This window comes from Euprymna scolopes, chromosome 20 (genome assembly GCF_053919585.1).
Source record: "Euprymna scolopes isolate OS-2025 chromosome 20, ASM5391958v1, whole genome shotgun sequence".
In the NCBI taxonomy this organism is placed as follows: domain Eukaryota; kingdom Metazoa; phylum Mollusca; class Cephalopoda; order Sepiida; family Sepiolidae; genus Euprymna; species Euprymna scolopes.
This window is the reverse complement of record NC_136501.1, coordinates 53398068-53413067: the sequence shown is the minus strand read 5'-3', so window position 1 is coordinate 53413067 and position 15000 is coordinate 53398068. Positions and strand designations below refer to the sequence as shown.

General features: G+C 30.4%; 1 protein-coding gene across 2 annotated transcripts in view; it reads left to right on the top strand.

The window, feature by feature from the left end:
- Positions 1 to 15000, top strand: part of LOC145241433 (metabotropic glutamate receptor 1-like) — a 704312-nt gene that overhangs the window by 623154 nt on the left and 66158 nt on the right. The window contains exon 8 of one of the 2 annotated variants that reach the window (XM_080104383.1): positions 10712 to 10741. The exons of the other annotated variant lie outside the window; for it this stretch is intronic. Coding sequence (XP_079960509.1) covers positions 10712 to 10741 — 30 coding nt within the window. The remainder of the gene's footprint in view (positions 1 to 10711; positions 10742 to 15000) is intronic. 2 annotated transcript variants of the gene reach the window in all.

Here is a 15000-nt window from a genome sequence, read left to right as displayed (position 1 = left end):
GGATAAACCAGAAAACTGGAGCTTAATGAGCTCCTGACGATTACTAAGGAAGACTCAAGGTAACTGGACAAAATCTTACGTTGTATAACCTAGGACTAACAAAATTACGACCAGAGATGCTAAAAGGAAGACATTTTACGATTAGAGATGAGAAAAGGTGGATGTTTTAAGCCGGTTTTAATCTTATTTGTTGCTGCTGCGGAGTTTCATGTTTGTCTTCATACTTTGAAGTTATTTTTTTAATTGACGTGAACATTAGGATACTTCAATTAAAAATCAAATATGAACAAGTAAAATTATAAAGGAATAAAATACAAATCAAACAGCTATATTCAATTTCGTTTAAATTTACGGGTTTTAAAAAATGACATGGCGGCACTATATATATATATATATATATATATATAATGCCATTTTATTTCCGTTTTGACAATTTAATTATAAATATGTTTCCCATCATTGTTCGAGACGTTCATAAAAATATCAATAACCTTGCGGATCATTTCTTGCACGATTTTCCTCACCCATGATCGAATAAATTTTGATTTTAAATATCCGCACAATAAAAATCGCATGAGTTTAACTCAGGAGATCTTGTGCCTCACCGAAGATCACCGAGCAAAGAAATAAAATGATCAGAGAAAAAGAACTCAATGAATATCTGGAAGTTCCCTAATCAAATGATTAATCTCGATTTGAACCGATGTAATAAAGCTTATCTACTTTTTAAAACTTACTCAAATAAAATGCCATTATATAAATATTAAGCCGATCACACTTTAGTTTATTTAATTCATATTTTGTGCTTTTTTTGTCCACCCTACATTTGTTAATTTATATTATATTTTTAGTAACATTATTTACCTACATACTTTGATTATATATATATATATATATATATATATATATATATATATATATATATATATATATATACATAGAGAGAGAGAGAGAGAGAAAGAGAGAAAGAGAGAGACAAAAAACGTCGCAACTTGCAAAAGCCATGGCACTCAATAAACCGGAAGTCCACGGCTCGAGTTTCGTCAAAATTTGGGCTCATCAGTTAGACCTATCCGAACTCGGAATTCGAAACTCGAGCCCCTTGCATGCCACGCAAGCACTCCGCCAACTGTGCAAACACCCCGCACACAAGAAAGTCTATTAACAAGCATAGATCAAGCAAACCGCGGTGAAATCCGACTTGAGGCTCGGATTTCGAATACCCAGTCCGCATATGTCTAAATGATGAGCTCAGATGAGGGCGACACTGGAGTCTTTGACTTCGGTTTGTTGACTGCCATGGATCTTGTGAGCTGCGACATTGTTTGCTTTTGGAAATAATTACATAGTCTTTGACATTCCCTCTCTCTCTCTCTCTCTCGCTCTCTCTCACACACACACTACACACACACACACACACGCACACATATATATATATATATACACACACACAATATTTTCACTTTATTCATATTTTTATTCGTTTTAGACCAGATAGATATTTATTTGATATTTATTTTTCAGAATTAATAGATATTGATTGTTTCTTTAATAATGTGTTGTAGTAATTGATTTACTCTTTTTGAATATTTTAGACTTTTACCTCCAATATTCCCCATTGTTTTCCTATTTTACTCTACAAAGTTTTTGTACTTTAATTGCATTTTTTCTGCATTCAACCCATTTCCTGTGATATTGTATGAGTGTTTTTGTCTTAAGTTTCCACCGATCACAAAGTTTCGTTGATAAAAGTATTGAATTAATTAAAACTTCAATTTTCGGTTCAATTCTTCATAAAAATTGTACTTATACAAATTCATCAGATTACTGTTCCCATATTGAATGTTGTTTCAAGTGCGTTTTGACCGGTGTAACCTCCGGCTTTCTTTAGGTGTGTCTCGATTAACTCTGTAATCTCTATGTCGAGCCCAGGCACCTGTAAGATATTTCGAACATATTTTTTTTTAATTTAATTTACCAGGGTAGCTTGCTCTCGTTGCCTCAGCCATGGACGGGTAAAATGTAGAAGTAATTTATTTTTAGTGTTCAGTCACAGACACTGAGAAATGAACGTTTATCAAACTGCAAATTATACATCTGATTGTACATAACAAATTATTCGTTAAGCTTGACAACGAGCATAAGAACAAACTCTGTGAATTAAATAGAGTAATAGAAGAGTATAAATGCACAAATATGAAGCCTTATCTCAAAGAGTTTCAAATATATAGTATTAAACAAAAAAAATCATGAATCTGTATTTCAACCTCATCAGTTATATGGAATTTCGAACAGAACCCTATATTTCATTTACAGAGGTAGCTTGCTCTTGTTCCAACAGAGGTGACCTATGGCAGAACGATAAAAGTAAAAACAGTGAATTAATTCTGTCAATTATCACTACGAGCGACATTAAGAATACATTTGTGAGTTATTTAAATGTTCTAACCTGTTTATATATATATATATATATATATATATATATATATATATATATATATATTATATATATATATTTATATGTATTTATATATATGTATATATATTTGCATATATTTATATATATATATATTTATATATATTTTATATATATTAAATATATTTATTTATATTTATATATATTATATATTTTATAAATATTATATATATTTATTTATATATTATTTATATAATTATATATATATATATATTTATATATATATTAAACATGTGTGTGTACATGTCAGTGGATAATTATATTTTAAACAATATATATATATATATATATATATATATATTCGGGAGTACGAAATTTGTAAAAGGGAAATTTTTCCCAACTCGCATTTAGGTAAAACTGCACTTTCGTATAAATAATTGAATTCATGCAAACAAATAACTATAATAATTATTAAATACCTACAAATACTAAGGCTTCATCGTTTCGGGAATCATCAGTGCAGCGTGTCATGATTAACACCGTCGATAGATTCGAACCCCGCAACAGAAGCAATCTCTGGCAAAGAACTAATCCAATCGGTCAACCTTAACCGCGAGAAATACTGTTGGAATTTAAACATTTATTTTTAAATGAGTTTTAACGTCTGCCAGAATGATCTTATCAGTATGCGATGATTTGCTCATACACATATATATATATATGTATATATATATATATATGTGTGTGTGTATATATATGTATGTATGTATATATATGTGCATGTATATATGTATGTATATATATATATATATATATATATATTCGCAGATCACGATGTTATAATCGTTAGATTACTATGGACGGACGTCTCGACATTAAAGATAATAAATGTTTAAATTTCAACGATATTTGTCGCAGTTAAAGTTGGCCGTGTGGGTTTGTTCCTTGCTAATGAAGTCAGAGCTGGTTTTATTGCCGGGTTGGAATATCTCGGCTGGCGGTAATCATGGCACCTTGCACTAATGCTTCCGGAAATGATGAGACACTAGTGTATTATATTACAGTAGTAATATATATATATATATATATATATATATATATATATATATATATATATATATATATATATATCCACACTAACGTGATGTACTTGCAATAACCCTTATCCCTGAGTGGCTTCCGGGCCTTGATAAGTGGTGATCACTGTGTAATATATATATATATATATATATATATATATATATATACACATATATATACTCGGCATAATTCACGTTGACACACCGTCTCCCGTTAGATCATAGAAGTAAACAACGTTCAGCTTGAGCAATCCTAAAATGTGTGACTATTTGGGAATTCCAAGTGTTGTATGTGCGCTCAGGGGTTGGAACCTAATTGATAAATTTGGACCTATTAGATTTCAGACCCTTAATTTTACCCTATTAAAGAGGGAGTGACTAGTGGTAGATCCGCTACACCCGATATGACCTTGCCACACAATTACATGCGCAGTGACCCTTACAGGGAGTATCCATTGTCTCTTGCGACTGAATGGAAGCATCGGTCACACGGTTGTCACTGATAGCAGAAATGTATGCTATTGCAGTGGATGAAGTAACGAGTCCAGTTCGAAATGCGAACAAATGCCTGAGTTCGAAGACAATCGGATGTTACATCGATTGCACCGTTACGAGCATGACATATTTATTGTTTATTATCCAATTTATCCCGTCGTTAACTATTAACAGCAATTCGAAAGCAATTACGCTTCAAAACATATCTGGAGTACCGTAATAAGGTTTAGTTGTTTTTTTTTTATTAGAAAGAAAACAAATGATCATTAAACCCCCCCCCAGCAAACATAATCATCAATATAAAGTACAATTCGAATTGATAATTAATGATTTCGATGGCGTGCATATATATATATATATATATATATATATATATATATATATATATATATATATATATATATATATATAATGATGGGGTTTTTTTTCGAATTGATTAATGTAATAATCATTTGTTTTGTTTCTTATTTACGACATTTATTTTTTTTACTAATTAGTAGGTCTATAAGTGCATTTGTAGTACGTGTTTTCCTGAAACGACTCGCAGAGAATAACGAATCTAGATGCATGAATCTATATGTCGATAATATTGACGAAATTCGGCCCCTCCCCTCCACCTTTCTCTCCCAATATATATATATATATATATATATATATATATATATATATATATATATATATATATTAAGTAATGTGATTTACAATTTAAAAATTAAAAAAAAAAATTTTTAATTTAAAAATCAAATTTTAATTAAATTAAAAATCAGTTTCATAAGAAGGAACAACAACAAAGTCAATTATCTGTACGATCGTTTCGGAAATCCGTGCTTTTTTATTTGTGGTATACATGAAGTTATGTAGAACAATTATATATAGTTTTTTTGGTAAGCACGGTCTCCTCATCAGCAAATTTAGGAGGATTTTTATTGAATTTAAAAGACACCATAAATAAACCTAGCATTAAAAGTAAGGCAGATGAATTTTTTAGTTTTTCTTTTTTTGAAATCAGGAACTGTGTTTAAAGTAGTCATTTAGATGTTTGCTATAGCTTTTTATTTTATTGAAATATATATATATATAGGTTAATTTTGTTTTTTGTTTTTTTTCTGGAATTTAAATTGCATTCTTTAAAAAACGGGCCCCAACTCTAATTAGGCCCCGTTTCTTAGCGTTCTGTCCGAATGAAATGAAACTTTGGTCATAACTACTTTATTATATTCGAAACATCATATCAAAATACTAGGGCCTTTGGCCTTTTTTTCTCTGTTCTACAGCATATGTTCTAGATGGTCTCCATTTAGCTCCGTGCATTTGTTGAGGCGCAGCACGAAGTTGTCCATGACGTTCTTACAGAACGAATTTGTAATGGCTCTCATCTCCTCCCTGATGGCTTCCTTGAGTTCCTTGATTGTTCCCGGTTTCCCTGTGTAGACTCTGTCCTTAAGATAGCCCCAAAGAAAAAAATCTGGGGGGCGTATGTCCGGGCTATGGGGTGGCCACTCAAAATCAGTCTTGAGACTGATCACTCGGCCTACGAATTTCTCTTTTAGCCAATCTCGGGACAGATTTGAGGTGTGAGAACTTGCTCCGTCCTGCTGGAACCAGAACTTGCTCATGAGCGATGGGTTGATGGTCTGGACCTCACTCTTGAAGGTTTTGAGGACCTCCACATACAGCTCCTTGGTGACTGTCACTGCTGCGCCAGATTCTTCGATGAAGATTGGTCCAAGGATGCCTCTTAGATTGGGTCTGGACGACCCCCAGAAGACATTTGTCTTGGAGTTTGCCTTTCCATCAAGATGGAAATGGGCTTCATCTGAGCTCCAAAGGAGGTTAAGGAAACTTGGTGCCTCCTTGATCTTCTCGAGAATCTTGACTGCCATAGTCCTCCTCTGCTTCTTGTCTGAGGCTGTAAGGATCTGTAGCGTCTGTATTCTGTATGGGTAAGGCCTGATATCGTTCACCAGCACTCTCCTGCAAGTCTCACGGGGCATACCGAAAGACTGACCTCGCTTACGCACAGAGTGTGTCGGACTCTGCTGGAGAGACTCCCTAACTCTTTCGACTAGCTCGGCTGTTCGCTTCGTGGGACGTCCCGAGTGGCTTAGATTGTTCTCTCTGGCAGCGTTGAGCTTCTCCACGGTTCCATACTTCTCGAAGTTGTCCACCCAGTTCTGAATTCTGTTTTTGGATGGAGCCTTTTCACATTCGAATTGACGTATGAAACTGCCCTGGGTTTTCTTAAACGAGCCTGTCTTGTAGTAAACTTTAACAGTGTATTCTTTGTCCCAGTTCCCACTGCTGTCTTGGTGTACTCCCGGTTGTTGATTCGTCCATGTCCTGTAAAATAAGGGCAATCGGTGAATAAATAATGGAGATATCACATAAAGGGTACACGGGGCCCGTTTGGAGGGTTACCCTATATATATATATATATATATATATATATATATATATATATATATATATATATATACACCTTATATATTTATATATATAACTATATATATATATATATATATATATACTTTGTTTTCTTTTAAAATAAATATTTAGGTATCGCTACACATTCATGAGTATGTTTCCGTCAACTAAAGACATCATCAAGTGATGTTACTTTCATAAAAGTCCACTCTTTAATGCATATAGGAGAATTTACTAGAAGAGCTTGCCTGGGGAGGGGGGATTCACATACTATTAAAAAAATTAATTTAAAATGAAAATAACCGTGCTTAATTAGACTCGACTTTTGTAAAACCAACATCGCTTGATGATTTAACTAGTTGTGTATAACTATTTGACTGAAACATACACATGAATGTGTAGGATATCTAAATATAAATCAATAAAATGTATATCTTGATTTTCGTTGGTATTGAGAATTCTTGTATAAACCTCATATATATATATATATATATATATATATATATATATATATATACATAAAACCTCTACCCTTTATGAAATAGGGAACGATTATTAATATCTCCAGTATTAAATAATTCTTGAAATTTACTTTATCTATGCAAACCAACGAGAGGAGATATAACATATGAGAAACATTTTGAATCAAGTCTCCTATAGGTGTTACCTCATATCATTTGAAAACATAGCAGCAAGTTTTAGTTTCCCTTCCATCAAGCCAGATGCTTTGGGGAAATATCAGATATTTTGTAAGTCATATGCAAGACTACGAAAAATGAATAACTGAAATATTTTATAGCTGTAAAAGAAGTTCGAAAATTAGGCTTTGGATGAGAGATGATCCCATTAATGTGCGACCTTAAGGGGAAATATAATATAGCTCACTACACAATGCAGGTAATTAGCTTTCCAACGATCCTTCGTTTGTTAAATTCTGATCAATAGTCGCTGGGATTTGGAACTAATAAAATTGCCAAAACATGTGGTATACATTATATATATATATATATATATATATATATATATATATATATATATATATATATATATATATATATATACATACGTATTGAACACTTTTGAAGTCAATACTTAAAGTTTACTCATAAACTTATACTTTCGTATATTAATTTTATGAGTAAATTAAGTAGTTTATATATATATATATATATATATATATATATATATATATATATATATATATATATACAGGGTGACCCAAAACAAAAACAAAAGCTAAATAGAGGGCATCTAGAACATATGCTGTAGAACGGAGAAAAAAAGGACAAAGACCCTAGTGTTTTGATTTGATGTTTTGAATATAATAAACTAGTTATGACCAAAGTTTCATTTCATTCGGATAAAACACTAAGAAAGAAACGGGGCCTAAATAGAGTTGGATCCCGTTTGGGGAGGGGTCACCCTGTATATATACTCGTAACCAAATTGAATCTTGGCATGCTCATATCTTTTGTTCTATGGGCCGAAATGACATGACAATTTGCAGGCAACATAAATTCATGGAACAAAGCTTAACAGTGTTGGTTAAGAATCAGTTTAAAGTTATAGTCTACTGGACGTTGAAGATTCAATCTTAGCTGCAGGTGACACTAAACACACGATATATTAGCAATATTAGAGAGTATGAGAACAATTTATCCCGTGTTTAAATTCAACCGTTCAGTTCGATATACTACGCGGGCTCTGGAATCTTTAATTGACAAATTCCAAAATATACATTTGATAAAAATGGCGTTGCTATATAACAATCGGTGTATCCACAATTATAAATTATAAAATTAATACAAATGAAATAACGTTCAACAAGATAATAGATGTTCTTTAGCGTGTCAACATATTACACCGGTTTCATGGTGAATGTTTTAATAAAATTAGCTGTTATTTTTTGTTGACAGCCTGCGAGTTGTTTTTAAAGTATTTCGGTTCATGTCCATATATCAGTGTAAAGCTCCCCAGTCGTTGATGGTTGACCACGGGTGCTTTGGATGCTGGCTTGAACGGTGTGATATGAAGGTTAGCCTATTGCTCATGAAGCACGTCCCTCTCTACACGTCTCTGGCACAAACGCTGTCCCATAAAGTTGTAGGCAACGTCCAACTGCCTAAAGGGCGTCACGCTGAATTTTCCTTCGAGGTTTACTCATGGAGTCTTTCCCATTTGTGAGCATTCCACAAGGAAATGAAGGTTTAAATCAGGATTTATCGAACACTAGATAGACTTACTTCCTTTAAGGATTGGGGAGTTCCACCTAATCGAGGAACATGTTCATAGGTAGAATTCGTCAATTTTATTTATTGTAGACTATTAATAAATAATACTTATCTCAATAATGAATGCCAATAATATATACTATTTGGTACGGACCCGACCATGGAAGATCAGATAATAAATAAACATGGATTTATAAGACCAAAAAAGTCAACCTTGTTCGCCTTTTGGGCCCGTCTCGCAGTTGATAGTGACAGTGAATCTCTACGGTTGAGCATTGTATGAGGATAGCGGTTTCAATCCTACCAAATGCCGTCCCAAAACGTGGTGAGACGACGACAACTACGGAAGTCAGTAATTGCAGTGGATGCAGTCAGGAGATTCAGAGTTCTTATCTCGTCGCGGTTACCACCGGACGAAGGCCAGTGGAATAGTTGGCCGAAACGTGATGAAACAACTAAGAAAAATATAAGGATTACAGTCCGCAATAAATAAAATTAATAAATTATACTCATCTCAATAATGAATTACAATGAAATAATATGTAGAATTTGTAATTCTTAAAGTTTAGGTTTAAATTAATATACGACTAATAACAAAATGATAGTTAGGTAATACCATTATATAAATAAACGTTGTAGATAAAAAAAGTAGAATATATCTGATCGAAGACTGCATGACGGGTCAATATTTGGGAAACGTTTAGATATTTTGATTTGTTTTATTTGGGGTTTATGACTTCTATTCTGATCTTGGATATAATTCTAACAATGTTTCGGTCTATATAAAAATTGAATTTCCACACGTGTGTTTTGTCGAAATCTGAAATTTATATATAGGAATTCAGGAATTCGTACACGAATGAGTGGCGCAACAGATAACCGTTTTAAGTGCAATAAGTTCTTTTGGACTTGATGGTTCAATTCTCACTACATAAGGATAAAACAAATTACTTGATTGAGATTTCTATTCGGTTATGGCTGACGAAAAGAGAACAATCTACTTATGTTTACTAAATAAAAATATCATGTTGATATACGAGTTCGACAAGTGGCACATAAAGAAGGTAAGAAGTTGCATAAGAAGTTGATAATTTTGGGAATAACATCCAGTATTAGAAGGTGACAAGTTCGAATTCAATTCGTTTTACAGAAATATGTTCAACTTACTTACACCTGGCCTTGTGTCGAATTCGCTTTACGAGGAATCAAATGAAACAACATAAAAAATGGGAATAGTAAAAAGAATAATCTGAATTATCGATCTTCATCTAAAACGAATCTGTAAAAAAAAAGAAGAAAAATCAATAAGTAAAAAAAAAATTATGTTGTTTTTGCTCATTTTCTGTGTTCTGTTATACAGGAGGAAGTAGAGCAATTTGCTTATTTGGAATATTAATTAAAACACAAATACTGCAGGTATGCATGTAAGTCTTTGAACTGCAACTAGTGCAGCTTTTAAATTTTATTTTTTACCAGTTTTAAAGATATCAGTAAGATGGCGTCCATTTTTCTCTATACACTGAGTTAATCGAACTCTGAAGTATCGTTCAACTATTTCGTGCTCATCGATGGCTATGTTAGCAACAGCTCGACTAATGTCGTTTTTCGGGTGAGTCAAGGCGCGGAGATGATCGTTATAAACAATTGATTTCAGATATCCCCACAATGTCTACGGAAAGCACGTTTCGTTGCAACGTTTGAGCGATTGCTTGAAAAAAATGCCTCAACAACGCATTCTAACTTTGTCCAGACTATAATGTTCACTGGGATGCCTGAAAAATAAATACAAAATAAATGAAGCGCAAGAGAAGCATAACTCTAACCTCCACCCTCTCAAATAAGTCCATTGCTACAATTCTTGGAGCGACTATCGTTTCAGGGCGCCAAATTTAAATAAGCAAATTGCTCTACCGCACCCTGTATTTAAGCTAAAATGTCAAAATATTTGCCGATTTTTTTGTAAACAAACGTCGGAAAACAAAAGTTCATTTAATGATAATAGCTTGTGTTTACCTCTCTTTTGTATTTTATTCTTTTTTAAATGTTTGCTTGATGGATATTTTTAGGGAATTTTCTGGTCGGAAAACTCCTTACGGGTGAGTTCTGAGTGACGTATACTAACAAGATGCTTTGAAATAAATATTCTTTTCTTTTCTATGTTGCTTCTATTTCATGTCCATATATTTTAAATGTGCGCACGAGTTTAAATTGCTTATATATATCTAATACATAAAGTAAGTAGTATACACATGCATAGTTATATGTATATATATATATATATATATATATATATATATATATAACTGTATATTGATTGTTTAGTCAGTCGAATATATATGATACGATCTAAAATAATGTCTAATATCAAGCAACAGAGTTTGTCTATGTTTTTTTTAAAATATATCTTCATAGGGACACAAGCATTTCTTTGATAATAACAATATCATAATCTCATAGATTTATAGTAAAATGCTTAATATTGAATATTTTCACGGAAAGACCTCCCTTTTTTTCTTTCAATATACATGGTGAATAATCTACAACTGGAAAACATTCAATGGTAAGTTGTTTTATTTTTTTATATTCTTAATCTGAATATTCATTTGTGTATAATATTCATGCCTATGAAGTAAACTCTCAAACTTTTTGAATAAAAGAAACGATTTTGCTTGATAAGAGACCTTATTTTAATTTTAGTCAAAAAGTATATTATATATATATAAATATCTTATCTATATACATATATAAAATATCTTATATATATATGATATCTTATATATATACATATATATACTATCTTATATATATACATATATATATAATATCTTATACATATATATATATAATATCTTGTATATATATACATATATATAATATCTTATAAATATATACATATATATAATATCTTATATATATAATGTCTTAATGAAGGTATTATATATATAAGATATTATATATATATAAGATATTATATATATGTATATATATAAGATATTATATATATGTATATATATAAGATATTATATATAAGATAGATATATAAGATATTATATATATAAGATATTATATATATGTATATATATATAAGATATTATATATATGTATATATATAAGATATTATATATATAAGATAGATATATAAGACATTATATATATAAGATATTATATATATGTATATATATATATAAGATATTATATATATATTTTAAACAAAAAAGAATGGATACGCACAAACAGTGAAGTAAAACTGAATAAACATATTTTACCAAAACTCCATATAACCATACATACATACATACATACATACATATAAATATATATATAAGTTATTGAAAAGACTTTACATTAATTAAGACACATTTTCTTAATTTTCATTTATAATTCTTTAACGCTTTTTCTAAAAATTTACTACTTTTATTTCAGTTTAAAATCAATTTACGAATTGATTCGAACTCATAGTTAGCATTTACATAGCATAGTAATATTTAAATAGCACAGTAATATTTGTTCAATTTTGTCTAAACATAGGGTGAATACATTTTGAATAATTAAAATTAAAATTTTAATTCTACGAACATTTTCAATGAATAGTTTCTAAATATTAGACAAAGTTTCTTTGTCTTTTTTTAAATGTAGAAACGATTTATGTGAATAACATTTACAACAAAAAAAAATAACATTTTACTGTTGTGGGTTTTGTCAGATGTACATCAGATTTATTTCTGACATAATTTTTTTTTTCACTTTTATTTTTATATTTTTTTCACTTTTATATTTGTTACCATTTTAATGCCGAAGAAAAATCCTCGGCCTATAAGGAATATCCATTCTCTTGATCAAATCTTTAAGACAGATATAAGACCAATATAGAAGAAAAATGTTTAAAGTAAATAAAATCAATACACAAACTTGTATATCAAGTTTATTTAAATAAGACTATGTTACCAAAATACGCGAGTGTATATATACATATATACATACATATATATATATATATATATATATATATATATATATATATATATATATATATATATATATATATAAAGTTATAAAAATATATATGAAATTAAAGCTATACAGAATATTCTGAGTTTCATCCACACTAGGATTCGTCGGGCTTGGCGCGGATGAAACGCGAAATATTCTGTGTAACTTAAGCCTTACGAATCCTAGCGTGCATGAAACGCGGAATAATCTCTATAGCTTAATTGCCATTTATATTTTTATAACTTAAATGTATTGAGCAATGTTGAAGTAAATACTGAAAGCTTACGCATAAAATTATACATTCGTATGATAATATATGTGATTGAATGAAGTAGTCATTTATGTATCTATATATATATATATATATATATATATATATATATACATACATATATACACGTCATTCAATAAAATAGACGCTTTGTCTATTAAGTCTGATTTTCAAACTAACGAAGAACGTCTTAAATTCTGACAGGAAATATCTGATGTGTATATATATATATATATATATATATATATATATATATATATATATATATATATATATATATATATATAGGTAGGTAACATTTTCTCATTTAGACAAATATTATTGAATAGCACGGAATTATTCTGTTTTACAATTTTCCTTTTTATTTTCTCCAATCGCCGAATAGTCCTTTTTGTGTTTTTCTCGAAATTGTACGTTCGATATGTAGACGATATACTAATTCTTGTCAATAACACAGAGGAAATAGAATATTAAAAGGTATCTTGCAGAATAATTCAGTTCTTAACTTTACATATGAATTAAGTACTAATAATAAAATCTCGATTTTAGACGTTCTCATTGATTCTAGTAGCGATGAATTTATCACCTCAGTTTTTAAAAAACCTACATCAGAATTCCTGTATTCTAAATTTTAAAAGTGAATGTCCATTCCGTTATAAAACGAATATGATAAGGAATCTTATACACCGTGCAAAGGTGATTTCTAGCAAAAAAATATTCTTTAATGAATTAAGAAATATAAAACAAGTGTTAATCAATAATTAATTCCCTAAATCTCTTGTAGATAAAGAAATAAAATTAGCCATTAGTAATTTGAATCAAATTAGTAATATTCAAGAGAATTATCAACCCGTTAATATATATTACCGTAACCAGTTACACAAAAACTCAAAAATCGATGAGAGTATTCTTAAAAATATAATCCGTAGATATGTTGCCCCCAAAAATAATAAAAAAATAAAATTTATTATATATTATTAAAAAATACCGACAACAAGCCTTGTAATGAAAAACAACATTTCGCAAACAAATGACCTGTTGGAAAGGACCAATGTAGTTTACAAATTTAGCTGCCCAATAAGAGAGTGTATCTCCAATATTAGTGGCTACGTTGGTTCAACAACTAACACATTGTCGCGAAGATTGTCTCTCCACCTCTCTGACTCTAGCTCCATATCACAACATTTGAAGGGACATGGCTGCCAACATTCGGAATTTCGAAGAATTATGGTAGAAAATACAAGAGTATTGCAGAGTGAGAGAAATGTAAATAGGCTAAGAATACTCGAAGCATTGTGCATTAAAATAAAGAAGCCTCAAATAAATAATATTAATTATGAGTGCAGCCGGAACGTTTTGAAATGTTTGGGATAAATGTTTGATAATGTATATATGCGTTTGTATAGATAAATGTGTTTAATATATGTAAAAAAAAAAAATAAATGTCCGCTCACCTAACTTGTAACAAATTACCACGTGACTAGGAAAAAATGTATATATAAGTGAGTTAAAAAACAATCTACATTTATTTCTACAATATGCCTGAGGATGATAGAAGTAATTCTGTCGAAAGCGCTCGCGATTATGGATCCAACATATACAATTTCGAGAAAAACACAAAACGGACTATTCGGAGAATGGAGAAGATAAAAAGGAAAATTGTAAAACAGAATAATTCCGTGCTATTCAATAATATTTGTCTATATATATATATATATATATATATATATATATATATATATATATATATATATATATACATTCTCTACTCATTCATGAGCATGTTTTGGTCAGCCGGTTACAAGTAACTAGAGAGTTCTTCAAGTAATATTGCTTATACAATGAATTAATTAATTATACAAAGCCTTGTTAGTAATATATACATATATATATATATATATATGTGTGTGTGTGTGTGTCTGTGTGTTTGTGTGTGTGTGCGTGGGTGTGTGTGTGTGTGTGCGTAAAACAATCAAGGCAATGGTGGTGAAGTGTTTACCTGATAAAGCAAGGATAAACTTCAATCTTATATAAATATCAGTATTTATATATTAATATATTAATCCTGTTTAATCGGCCGCATCTCGGCTCTCT